The 13,748-nt window shown below is 41.2% G+C and overlaps 1 protein-coding gene across 1 annotated transcript in view; it reads left to right on the top strand.

The window, feature by feature from the left end:
• The window catches only part of dpysl5a (dihydropyrimidinase like 5a), a 50,320-nt gene that overhangs the window by 23,898 nt on the left and 12,674 nt on the right, over positions 1-13,748 (top strand). The window contains exons 6-9 of the mRNA XM_060934116.1: positions 3,967-4,011; positions 9,924-9,999; positions 10,186-10,342; positions 10,470-10,611. Coding sequence (XP_060790099.1) covers positions 3,967-4,011; positions 9,924-9,999; positions 10,186-10,342; positions 10,470-10,611 — 420 coding nt within the window. The remainder of the gene's footprint in view (positions 1-3,966; positions 4,012-9,923; positions 10,000-10,185; positions 10,343-10,469; positions 10,612-13,748) is intronic.

Raw genomic sequence — 13,748 nt, 5'->3', positions numbered from 1 at the left:
ATAACTTTATTTCTATCAATCAGTAATCAAACAATGGCAAAACAAGTTGAAATATTTTATTGCATACTCTATAATATACATCCAGATTGCTTTTTATGCAAATTACTTACCCAGTCAACCTGCAAAAAAGTAGGGCAACTGATACATGCATGCGGGCAAGTAAATTTTTGGGGTTGGTTGCCCTGAGGGCAAGTACATTCAAAAGTTAATTTCGACCCCTGCCTCCCCTTGAAAAATCCTAGCTACGCCCCTGATTTACATGAGAAATTTGGTATTCATTGTTGTGTTTAAATTTACAGACAATACGAACTAATGTAAACAATCGGCTTCAACTCGCATAAATAAGAATTGGAAATTTTTAGTTCACTTTAGCTTATGCAAACGCACAACTCTGCTAAAAGATTGATGAACGAGGCTCAGTGTCCCCAACATTGAAACCTGAAAGCTTTAGAAACTCTAACAGACCTTTACTTTTTAACAGTACCGTTTTGGGATTTTGCGGAGTTTAACTTCAACTGTCTGATTTTTATCAAAGTAATGAACTGCGTAGCCAGGAAAATCACCGCGTTTTCTAAATGCACTCCTGAAAATTACTCATTAACTAGGGGAATTAAATTTGATATTTTTGACATGTTAATCATTAATGTACATGAAAGAAAAAGGCTTAAAAGTTTTAACTTGTTTTAGTGAAATAAGTACTACATAAAATGCACTAGAATGCAGAGTTTTGTGTGTTATGTTATTAAAATATTTTCAGAGGACGTTGCCCCCCCCCCAATCTTAGTTTGACTTTCAAAAGTTCTGGGTTTTTTTTCTTTGCTCCACTTTCATCTCTGAATTGAGCACTGAATGATATACTGACTATTTATGCCTAAACTTATGTTCACATATGCAAGAGACAAAGTGACAGGCGACCTTTCATTTTCTCTGAACATGTACGATACAGAGCCATGTTTTTCGTGACTTTTCAACTGCAATGTTCTAAATTCTATGCAAATTAGATATGAAACTGTAAAGTGAAAAATTCAACCAGCTAGCTTCAATGACTCCTCAGACCTCCTCTTCAGTCCTATGGTGTGGTGGGCTGAAATTAGTTCTATCCCCCACTACCATGGGGATTTATTTCCTGTTAGGTGCTTTCAGGCCAAACAGTTCTCAGGACTTACTGAGAGGAACTACCCACTTGGAAGCTTCCCCGAGAACTACATACCTTCAAGGGCTTTTTTCCTGTTTGCATTTACACTGCCAATAGGAATGCTGAAGTGACATAAACTGACTTGCAAGCATGATGTTAGCAGAAAGTGCTAGCAAAGATTTTTATATTTCGCTTAGACGCGCTGTATTTCCTCCATCACCTATACACTCAGTAAAACCTGGACTTCTCTGTCAGTCCATTTGTCCCTGTTTTCCCCCCCCATTTTTTTTAATGCTAATGTTAAGAGCTGTTGTTTACACGGCTAACGTTGTATAAGAATTTTTAAAAATGGCGGTTACCGGTGCTGCATTGGCTCACGTTCGACCAACTGCCATGCACTTATGTCACTCATGGTTCCTCTCGTGCAGAGAGAGTACCTAATCTGAAGTACGAGCTAAAAAAGTCCCTCAAAACGCACAAAAAAGGAGGAACTTCCTCCAACAGTTGTAAGAATTATTGAAAAATCCCTCCAGTCCGAAAGTGCCTGTATACTGTTTGAGACGCAAAAATGGAAGAAAAAACTTAACTATGGTTTAATTTTTTCACTTCATATATGACCACTAAATGGGTGTAGAAACATTAAAGCTTGGAAGGAAGTATCAGAGATTGTTGGTGTGTCTGATGAAGCTAGGTAGCTAATAATGTTAGATTGTTTGTTTTTCTAATCTGCTAATGAAGCTAGAAGAAAACCTAGCGTGCAACATGTAAATCATACAACCAGTTTTTACACTTATTATTGTATTATTTAATTTCTCATCTCATTCTCATTATCTCTAGCCTCTTTATCGGGTGGCACGATGGTGTAGTGGTTAGCACTGTCTCCTCATAGCAAGAAGGTCCTGGGTTCAAGCCCAGCGGCCGACGAGGGCCTTTCTGTGTGGAGTTTGCATGTTCTCCCTGTGTCCACGTGGGTTTCCTCTGGGTGCTTCGATTTCCCCCACAGTCCAAAGACATGCAGGTTAGGCTAATTGGAGGCTCGAAATCGACCAAATGTGAGTGTGAATGGTTGTTTGTCTCTGTGTGTCAGCCCTGCATTAACCTGGTGACTTGTCCAGGGTGTACCCCGCCTCTCGCCCATAGTCAGCTGGGATAGGCTCCAGCTTGCCTGCGACCCTGTAGAACAGGATAAAGCGGCTACAGATAATGGATGGATGTTACACAGTGACACGAATATATGAAGTTTTTCTTTGAGTGGTGAACATATTCACAAGTGAGCGAAGCGAATGAGTGAAAAATATTTTCAACACGAGAAGATAAACTTCATATCTTCGCACCACCGTGTAATATGTGTGTGTGTGTGTGTGTGTTATTTACCAGCTGGGAGGTCCGTATGGTGAAATACCGTGACCGAGGTCTTGAAAGTACTGAGCGAGGCCCTCTGGGCCAAGGTCAGTATTCGAGGCCGAAGTCACGGTATTTCACCATACAGACCGACCTTAAGCTGGTAAATAATATATTTATTTTTTTCTTTCACAAATTCTAACAGAAAACGAGAGCGCCCGAAAGGGAAAACCGAGCCAAGCCGCCATTTTGAATCCTCATTCACGGCTGTAATGCAAATTGCTTCCTCCTCGGTATACAAGTGCACTTCCATGGCAGGAAAAAACTACATTTTGCCGCTTATGTAGTCCCCTATTTATACAAAACTGAGTCATTCAGGATTCAGCCATGTTTTTGCTCAGCGTTAGCAACAGTTAGAGGTTTTTAGCTTTCTCCTGAAAGGTTTTCTTTTATTTCTTCTTCCTCAGGGTAGTAAAACTTGCTTTCGCTGTGAACACTGTCATTATCGCTAGCCATGCTGTAAAATTAATGCTATTATACTGAGAAATGCTGGCAAAAATTTATAAGATTTTTGACAATCATAAATAAATCTTATAAAAAAAAAAGATAAATATTGACAAAAAATGCTACTATGTTTGTTGTTGTTATGAACGAGTGATTCGCCAGAGGTCCGTAACCGGGGTCCGTAACTGGGGCTCGCCAGCCAATCAGAGTGCAGGATTTGATGGAAACTGGACTGTGAAAAAAATAGAGATTTATGTCATGGTTTTGGTTCTCCATGTCCTGGATGTACAGTAGCTTGTATGAAAAATATGAGGTGTGTGTAATATATATAATATTAGGGTGCATCAGTTGCCCCCTAAAAATGAAAAGTTCCTCCGATCATGATGCATTTTTGTTTTTATGTTCCTTTTGGTAAGAAAACACACTGGGTGAAATATTTGGACAAAATTCAAAAGTTTAATGGTGGCACCAGGAGTTCAAAGTTTGAGCTGTTCATTGAATCATTGTTCAACTACTTTTAAACAATACAAATGTATTATGAATCACATTAATGCTTCTCAATCCCTTGCAAAGGTTCTTAACATGATCTCTGGGTCACAAGAAATCAATAAATGGAGTCCAACATTGTGATTCAAACCTTACGCGAAAACATAAAATAAGCGTTTTTTGGCAAAAAATGAACCTCATGGTGCCACCATTAGACTTTTGAATATGGTCAAAAAATTTTACAGGATGTCTTTATTGGTGAAAAGGAACACCCAAACAAAAATGCATCAGATTTTATGAAAGTGAGGGCAACTGATGCACCCTAATAAATATATACACACAAAGGTAGCGGTCACTACATGCCCCCAAGAAACAAACAAGTGACACAACTGACTTGTCGCTTTGTCAGTGTGAACGTAGGGTTTTGCATCTGTGGCCCATTAGGCTACAACAGTGATGTTCAAAATTCTTCCTGACTCTGGGTAATCTTCCTTTTCCAGCTGGAGGCAGAGGCAGTCCACCGAGCGATCACCATCGCCAACAGAGTGAGTAGTGTTAATGTCACATGGTTTATTGTGTACTATAGCTTGATCAAATTTAGTCTCCTAAAGTTAATTAAATACATTTGCACTTAACTGATCTCATGACACACTGGCAAGTATTATTAAAGAAAAAACAAGCACAATGATGATTTTATTCAGCTTCATCCAAATGAAGTACTAAGAAGAGCTACAAGCATAAACCCCATCCTGAAATCTCACCACTTTACAAATCCTTTAAGTCATAATGAGAACGCTGAGGACACGGTTTCTTCTACTGTCCTGCTTCAGACAGTGCCAACAACTTGTTCAGTGTTGCCAGGCAATTGGGCTATTTTTAAAATCAGCTCCAGTTCACTGTAAACCTGCCCAAAGTGGAGCTTTATCTCTGCATTACATTTCTTGTACTACCCATTGAATACTGTGCATGTGTAAACATTTTATATCAATGGATGCTTATTCATGTGTATTGTTCACAGCGCTAGATTAGCATTTTGTTCTGCTTGCTATGAAATTAATTGTTTTTCATGTTTCCAGTATCATGTGTATATACAGTAAAAACCATATGAATAACCAAAATGCATGGACCTTTTGGTTTTTGAGCCCAAAGTGGCTTAGCATCTCATCTCATTATCTCTAGCCGCTTTATCCTGTTCTACAGGGTCACAGGCAAGCTGGAGCCTATCCCAACTGACTACGGGCGAAAGGCGGGGTACACCCTGGACAAGTCGCCAGGTCATCACAGGGCTGACACATATGGCCCTTTTCCACTACCCTTTTTCAGCTCACTTCAGCTCGCTTCAGCTCACTTCAGCCCGACACGGCTCGCGTTTCGACTACCTCAGAGCAGCACGACTCAGCTCGCTTCAGCCCTGCTTAGCACCCAAAACTCGCACGGTTTTGGAGTGGGGCTGAAGCGAGCCGAAGCGAGCCAAACCGAGCCGAGTGGGGCTAGGGGCGCGAGGAGACACTCCCTTGTGCACTGATTGGTGAGGAGGAGTGTCCTCACACGCCCACACACGCCCCGCGAGCACGCTGGGATCTGTAAACACCGTAAACCCGGAAGAAGAATAATTACGAATTACGAGAATTTCTGAAGCCTTATGCGCCTCGCCTCATCTATACGCTCTTGCCAGTATCTGTTGGCGTTGTCGGTGACAACAAGCCACAGCACCAAGACCAGCAACACTAACAACTCCATGTCCTCCATGTTTATTGTTTACTATCCGGGTCGTGAGACTACCGCTTAAAAGCTCACTGATGTCACTGTTTGCGCCGCCTAACGACATCACGTGACGTCCACCCACTTTCGCTAACTCCACCCAATGTGTCCACCCACTTCCAGCCAGCACGGTTCAGCGTGGTTGTAGTCGAAATGCAACTCCAACAGCCCCACTCAGCTCGACTCAGCCCAACTCAGCACGGCACGGCTCAGCCCAATTCAGCTGCGTTGGTAGTGGAAAAGCGGCAATAGACACAGACAACCATTCACACTGACATTCACACCTACGGTCAATTTAGAGTCACCAGTTAACCTAACCTGCATGTCTTTGGACTGTGGGGGAAACCGGAGCACCCGGAGGAAACCCACGCGGACACGGGGAGAACATGCAAACTCCACACAGAAAGGCCCTCGCCGGCCACGGGGCTCGAACCCGGACCTTCTTGCTGTGAGGCGACAACGCTAACCACTACACCACTGTGCCACCGTGGCTTAGCATTATCAGCCATATTACGTCTAGTATAATGATTTGAAATGGTTACAATATATAAATACTATCTATATTATACTGTATGAAAGGTAATTTGATTAGAAAACTGATGCACTATTCTGTATTTCAATAATACTAATGCATCATGTTAATAAAACTATGTTGTGCTTTTTCTAGAACTGTAAGGTACAGATTTAATTTAACCTCAATTTAGTTTGTCCATTAAAAACCAAGCTTTTTCCGTTCCTTTTTTTTTTTTTTTTTTTTTTTTTTTAAGTCACTAGGGGTAATGCTCTAGTGACCAGTCACTTGGCCAAAGAACTGCCATTGATTAAAATAAAAGCAATTTTAGATTTGGAAATGTCAAAAGTAAAGCACTTGTCTACTGTTTTATGTGGACTCTCTTGGTCAGCGTGCATGGAAATGTTTTCCAAATAGCCTTTAAAAGATCGTATGGTGTCGATAATGGAGTGCAGACTCGGTTTGTTTAAAAGCCTTTCAAAGGTAGCTCCTTAGGGATCTGTGTGCACTTAAATGTCGTGTCTGCATTAAATAGAAATGAGACAAGTATGTTGCGAGAGCCGTATTGAATGAATCCATTTTTAAAAAAGCAGAACAGTACTCTATTCTGGTGTGCCCTTGGTGACATTACAGGTGAAAAATGAACTTGGTGTAGAGATAAACTTGGCCGAGCAAAGGTTACAGTGTAAAATTTGCAGATCAGTGTGATGGTTCTTTTATATTCAGCACGGATTTATGTGCAAAGCTTCATTACCCAGTACTACTAGTGAGGTGTCTTTTACTAGAGGCAATGATTTCAGCCTTAATGCTTCTGCCTCTGCTATTGTAGCCAGTATGAGTGTCCTTTTACCACATCGCAGCTTCAGTGTGCTCTTGAAAGTGTATGAGCTCTCATGAATGAAATTGGTACACTGTGGAACGCCTGGTCACTTGCCTGGGAGAAAGTACTGCCCAATAGATGATGAGTTTCTGAGAATATGCCACAGGTTGGTACAAAACAGCAGGCCATATGTCTGCCATGATATGTGATGAGAATAGTGGTAATAATAATAGAAATAACATAACCTGGGCGGCACCCGGGTGGTGTAGTGGTTAGCATTGTCGCCTCACAGCAAGACGGTTCCGGGTTCGAGCCCAGCGGCCGACGAGGGCCTTTCTGTGCGGGGTTTGCATGTTCTCCTCGTGTCCGCGTGGGTTTCCTCTGGGTGCTCCGGTTTCCCCCACAGTCCAAAGACATGCAGGTTAGGTTAACTGGCGGCTCTAAATTGATCGTAGGTGTGAGTGTGAATGGTTGTCTATGTCAGCCCTGTGATGACCTGCCGACTTGTCCAGGGTGTACCCCGCCTCTCGCTCATAGTCAGCTGGGATAGGCTCCAGCTTGCCTGCGACCCTGTAGAACAGGATAAGTGGCTACAGATGATGGATGGATGGATGGATACCATCACCCAAAGTGTGTGGCATGTACAGTGCCTTGAAAAAGTATTCATACCCCTTGAACTTTTTCACATTTTTCCACCTTACAACTACGAACTTAAAAGTTTTTTATTGAGATTTTATGTGATAGACCAACACAGAGTAGCACATAATTGTGAAGTGAAACGAAAATGATAAATGGTCTTCAAAATTTTAAACAAATAAAAATCTGAAAAACGTGATGTGCATTAGTATTCAGCCCCCGTACTCTGATACCTCTAAATACAATCCAGTGCAATCAATTGCCTTCAGAAGTCATCTAATTAGTTAATAGAGTCCTACTGTGTGTAATTTACTCTCAGCATAAATACATTTGTTCTGTGAAGGCCTCAGTGGTTTGTTAGAGAACACTGAAGACCAAACGGCATCATGAAGACCAAAGAACTCACCAGACAGGTCAGGGATAAAGTTCTGGAGAAGTTTAAAGCAGGGTTAGGTTATAAAAGAAATATCCCAAGGTCTGAACATCTCAAGAAGCACTGTTCAATCCATCATTCAAAAATGGGAAAAGTATGGCACAACTGCAAACCTACCAAGATATGGCCGTCCACCTAAACTGACAGAGCGAGCAAGGAGAGCACTGGTCAGAGAAGCAGCCAAGAGGCCCATGATCACTCTGGAGGAGCTGTAGAAATCCACAGCTCAGGTGGGAGAATCTGTGCACAGGACAACTCGTAGAAAAAGTCATACACGCCAGAAATCTGGCCTTTTTGGACGAGTTGCAAGAAGAAAGCCATTGTTGAAAGACAGGCATAAGAAGTCCCATTTGCAGTTTGCCAGAAGCCATGTAGGGGACACAGCAAACATGTGGAAGAAGGTGCTTTGGTCAGATGAGACCAAAGTTGAACTTTTTGGCCTAAATGCAAAGCGCTATGTGTGGCGGAAAATTAACACTGCTCATCACCCTGCACACACCATCCCCACTGTGAAACATGGTGGTGGCAGCATCATGCTATGGGGATGCTTTTCTTCAGCAGGGACAGGGAAGCTGGTCAGAGTTGATGGGAAGATGGATGGAGCTAAATACAGGGCAATCCTGGAAGAAAATCTGTTGGAGGCTGCAAAAGACTTGAGACTGGGAAGGAGATTCACCTTCCAGCAAGACAATGACCCTAAACATACAGCCAGAGCTACAATGGAATGGTTTAGATCAAAGAATATTCATGTGTTAGAATGGCCCAGTCAAAGTCCAGACCTAAATCCCATTGAGCATCTGTGGCAAGACTTGAAAATTGCTGTTCACAGATGCTCTCCATCCAATCTGGCTGAGCTTGAGCTGTTTTGCAAAGAAGAATGGGCAAAAATTTCAGTGTCTAGATGTGCAAAGCTGGTAGAGACATACCACAAAAGACTTGCAGCTGTAATTGCAGCAAAAGGTGTCTCTACAAAGCATTGACGCAGGGGGGCTGAATACTAATGCACACCATGTTTTTCAGATTTTTATTTGTTTAACATTTTGAAGACCATTTATCATTCGTTTCACTTCACAATTGTGTGCTACTCTGTGTTGGTCTATCACATAAAATCTCAATAAAAAACTTTTAAGTTTGTGGTTGTAAGGTGGAAAAATGTGAAAAAATTCAAGGGGTATGAATACTTTTTCAAGGCCCTGTATGTATGTTCAGTTGATGATGGAGCTTTAACAAAATAAAATTAGTCTTATTATGATAATCCAAAGGATTAGCATGATATATTCAGCATCCTCCACTTCTTCAAATGCTCAGCAAGACGAGAAGGTTGATGAGCACAATGTAGTTGCAATCTTTTATAGGCTACCCAAGTGGAGATATGGTCATGGATGGTGACTTTCCCATTCGTACACACACTCCACTAATTCTGAAGGAAACAGTAGGGTGCATCACTTGCCCTCACTTTCATAAAATCTGATGCATTTTTGTTTGGGTGTTCCTTTTCACCAATAAAGACATCCTGTAAAATTTTTTGACCATATTCAAAAGTCTAATGGTGGCACCATGAGGTTCATTTTTTGCCAAAAAACGCTTATTTTATGTTTTTGCGTAATCACAATGTTGGACTCCATTTATTGATTTCTTGTGAGCCAGAGATCATGTTAAGAACCTTTGCAAGGGATTGAGAAGCATTAATGTGATTCATAATACATTTGTATTGTTTAAAAGTAGTTGAACAATGATTCAATGAACAGCTAAAACTCAAACTCATCTCATCTCATTATCTCTAGCTGCTTTATAATATATTTAGAATATGTACTAAAAATGTGTATCTAAGATATTTGGTATACTCTATAAGGTGCCATAATGTTTCATGAAAAGTGATCGAAATTTTGTCATAAAAGTCATAAAATAGCAGCTTTTTCCATAACTTTGAGCTCCTGGTGCCACCATTAAACTTTTGAATTTTGTCCAAATATTTCACCCAGTGTGTTTTCTTACCAAAAGGAACATAAAAACAAAAATGCATCATGATCGGAGGAACTTTTCATTTTTAGGGGGCAACTGATGCACCCTAGGAAACAGCCCTGACAGTCCAGAATGCATGGAAGTAGAACTTTAGATATATGGGTCCCAGTACCTGACGTATAACATCTTGATGTTAGCACTTATTTAGAATCACAGTAACACACTCACAACAGAGGAAATAATAATAATTGTGAACTCTAACTGATATGAAATATTACCTTCAAAGATGATGATAGGTTATTATTTCTATTATCATCCTCCTCCTCCTCCTCAGGCTCACTGTCCTATATACCTGATTAATGTAGCCAGCATGTCCGCAGGAGATGTTTTGGCCTCGGGGAAGATGCATGGTAAGGGCACACATTTGTCTGTATCCAGTTACACCTTATGCAGTGTTTTGTCCCTTGAGGCACCTACCACCTGTGTAGCTGTTTTTGCTTCCTTTCCCAACGAGCTGTTCTACATCACATAGTGAGCATTCACCATGCTAAGCTAGTTACAGTAAGTTTAATGACGCATTGTCGGTGTGTATGTAGGTAAAGTGGTGCATGGGGAGACCACCACTGCCCATGCTGTTATAAACGGGCTGCAGTACTACCACCAGGACTGGGCCCATGCTGCTGCCTATGTCACTGTGCCTCCCCTGAGGCTGGACCCCAACACACCCAACTTCCTGCTCAGCCTGCTGGGAAGGTAGGTTTCATCTCGCACGATACATCGTCTCAGAATGTGACTGTTTACACATAGAAAAGCTTCCATTTCAGCCTGGACAGAGGACATAACTTCAGAATGTGACGCACGTCTGTTCCTGCTGCTGTAGTGACGCTCTGAACGTGGTGACATCAGACCACCGGCCTTTCACCACCAAACAGAAGGCCATGGGCAAAGATGACTTCACTAAGATCCCTCATGGAGTGCCTGGTGTGCAAGACCGCATGAGTGTCATCTGGGAGAAAGGAGTGGTAGGTTTGACCTGATTAACCTAAATTAAAAATGATCTGTAATGCACACAGGGTTCTCCAGAAGATCTGAAGTAGCCAGCTAAAAAAAAGTAATAGGTGGCTCTGGAGTTTGCAGCGGCAAAGGCGCGCTAATGCTAGGGGGGGGTCTGACGGCATGCCCCTTCCAGAAAATTTTGAAATGCACATGCCTTCTGGTGGTTTCTGGTGCATTTTCAGCTAATAAATTATGAACCATTTCCCTCCAGATGTGTGAGTGCTTGGCTTTCTCAGTTACTCTCTGTAGTACGCTGCCTGGCTGTGTAACATAACTACCTGGTGAGTTGTAATGTACTTGATGTGCTTCTGGTGTGGTACTGTGCGTTGTATAGTTTTAATTTCAGCATAAATATTTGCACTTTATAATTATGCCTTAGCTAAGGGACCAGACATCCCTATGGGAACTTAGGCACTCCGGGTAGCTTCTGGATATGAAAAAAACAACAATTCTTAGATATGAATGTATTAATTACCATTTATATGTACAAACCTGCAGAAAACATAGACTTTATATTAGGGTGCATCAGTTGCCCTCACTTTCATAAAATCTGATGCATTTTTGTTTGGGTGTTCCTTTTCACCAATAAAGACATCCTGTAACATTTTTTGACCATATTCAAAAGTCTAATGGTGGCACCATGAGGTTCATTTTTTGCCAAAAAACGCTTATTTTATGTTTTCGCGTAAGGTTTGAATCACAATGTTGGACTCCATTTATTGATTTCTTGTGAGCCAGAGATCATGTTAAGAACCTTTGCAAGGGATTGAGAAGCATTAATGTGGTTCATAATACATTTATATTGTTTAAAAGTAGTTGAACAATGATTCAATGAACTGCTAAAACTCAAACTGTGCTTGATAATATATTTAGAATATGTACTAAAAATGTGTATCTAAGATATTTGGTATACTCTATAAGGTGCCATAATGTTTCATGAAAAGTGATCGAAATTTTGTCATAAAAGTCATAAAATAGCAGCTTTTTCCATAACTTAGAACTCCTGGTGCCACCATTAAACTTTTGAATTTTGTCCAAATATTTCACCCAGTGTGTTTTCTTACCAAAAGGAACATAAAAACAAAAATGCATCATGATCGGAGGAACTTCTCATTTTTAGGGGGCAACTGATGCACCCTACTTTTATATTTATTTGGCCCATGGAAAGTTATAGTTTCTTTTTCAGTGACATTTTGTGAAAACCGAGTTAAATCGTCTGCAACCACCACCAACTTCATCTTTGCCATCTGCTACAGCTAATCAGAGCGTGAGAATCGATCAACAAATATGGTGTCGCTTCCGATCATATTAGACCCGAATTGAAGACGATAATTGGATTTGCAGCAAATTATGGGCAGCAGAGACGATATAAATCGCTTGAACGTTGAAAGGCAAGTTTTTTTTTTTTTTAAAGATTATTTTTTGGGGCTTTTTCCACCTTTATTAGATAGGACAGTGTAGAGACAGGAAATGAGCGGGAGAGAGACGGGGAGGGATTGGGAAATGACCTCGGGTCGGAATCGAACCTGGGTCCCCGGATTTATGGTATGGCACCTTATCCACCTGAGCCACGAGATGATGAGATGAGTAGCCGGCGCAGACCACCTGTGTAGGCGGAGAAAACCACCAGTCACCGGCGCTTGTGGACATCTCTGTGCACACCATTTTCATTACTGGATTAAGTACTGGATAAAACACGAGGAGGATTCGTGCATCATCTCATCTCATTATCTGTAGCCGCTTTATCCTGTTCTACAGGGTCGCAGGCAAGCTGGAGCCTATCCCAGCTGACTACGGGCGAAAGGCGGGGTACACCCTGGACAAGTCGCCAGGTCATCACAGGGCTGACACATAGACACAGACAACCATTCACACTCTCATTCACACCTACGGTCAATTTAGAGTCACCAGTTAACCTAATCTGCATGTCTTTTGGACTGTGGGGGAAACCGGAGCACCCGGAGGAAACCCACGCAGACACGGGGAGAACATGCAAACTCCGCACAGAAAGGCCCTCGCCGGCCACAGGGCTCGAACCCGGACCTTCTTGCTGTGAGGCGACAGCGCTAACCACTACACCACCGTGCCGCCCCTTTGTGCATCATATTTACAGTTTTTATTTATAAAAGATATTAGATCGTACTTTTCATCCATTTATTGTTAATGTTGTGAAACAGCTGCAGAACAGGTTCCTGTTAACATTTATGTTATCACTATAAACAGTTGCTCCATCACCAACCTTTCTTTTATCTCTGTCTTGAAGTTAATTAGACAAAAATGCAGCTCATGTTAACCTATAGTATACCACTAAGTGATAGAGAGCGTGATAAAGAACGTAAAGGAACAGCTTTACTTCTGATACAAAGCCCAGACACTGGACTCTCTTGCTGTAAAATATTGAATAAACTTTATAACAAAAACCTTCACCATAGCAACAATTGCGTGCTCTTCTTTAAATAGGAACATTTAAAAAAAAATTCATTTATGTATAGGCTTAAAGGAGATATGCAGAGGCTTTATTTTTAAATAAATTTCTCAGTGGATAGTATCTCCATCCTTGACTCTTGTATGCTGCATAAATGGGAATAAAAAATATATTTTTTTGAGAGTTAAAATTGACCGCAAAGTTGGCATTTGAGCTGCTCCGCTGAGCCAGCCAGCCCTGAGTGCGTGACGTCACAGCAGGAACCGGTTTTAAGGCCGAGGCCTTTTACAGCTATAGACCAAAGTCATATAAATATAAATTGATGGTGAAAGTAAGAAACACTGTTAACGACTTGCTCAACTAAGACTGATTTGACTTCACTGATTGTGGGTTGACTCTCATTAAAACAGGATAGGTGTTATAACTTATGCAACATACATGCACATACATGCATTTTCACTGATAAAACGTAAAAGGCTAATTAAATAATCAGATGAACTGAGACAATCACATTCTGAAGCAAATTAAATAATCTTATACCGGTAACTTAAACACACAATACAAGTGACATGTATTAATCTAAATGCAGGTAAACAATGATTTTTGTTGTTTTGTATCCAAATGAGAGTCGGCACTTACCCATCTGTTTTCTCGCTTCTTGAAGGCCGATTGTTTTTG

Source organism: Neoarius graeffei, chromosome 11 (assembly GCF_027579695.1).
Source record: "Neoarius graeffei isolate fNeoGra1 chromosome 11, fNeoGra1.pri, whole genome shotgun sequence".
NCBI classification, from domain to species: Eukaryota; Metazoa; Chordata; class Actinopteri; order Siluriformes; family Ariidae; genus Neoarius; species Neoarius graeffei.
This window is presented reverse-complemented; position numbering and strand designations above follow the sequence as displayed.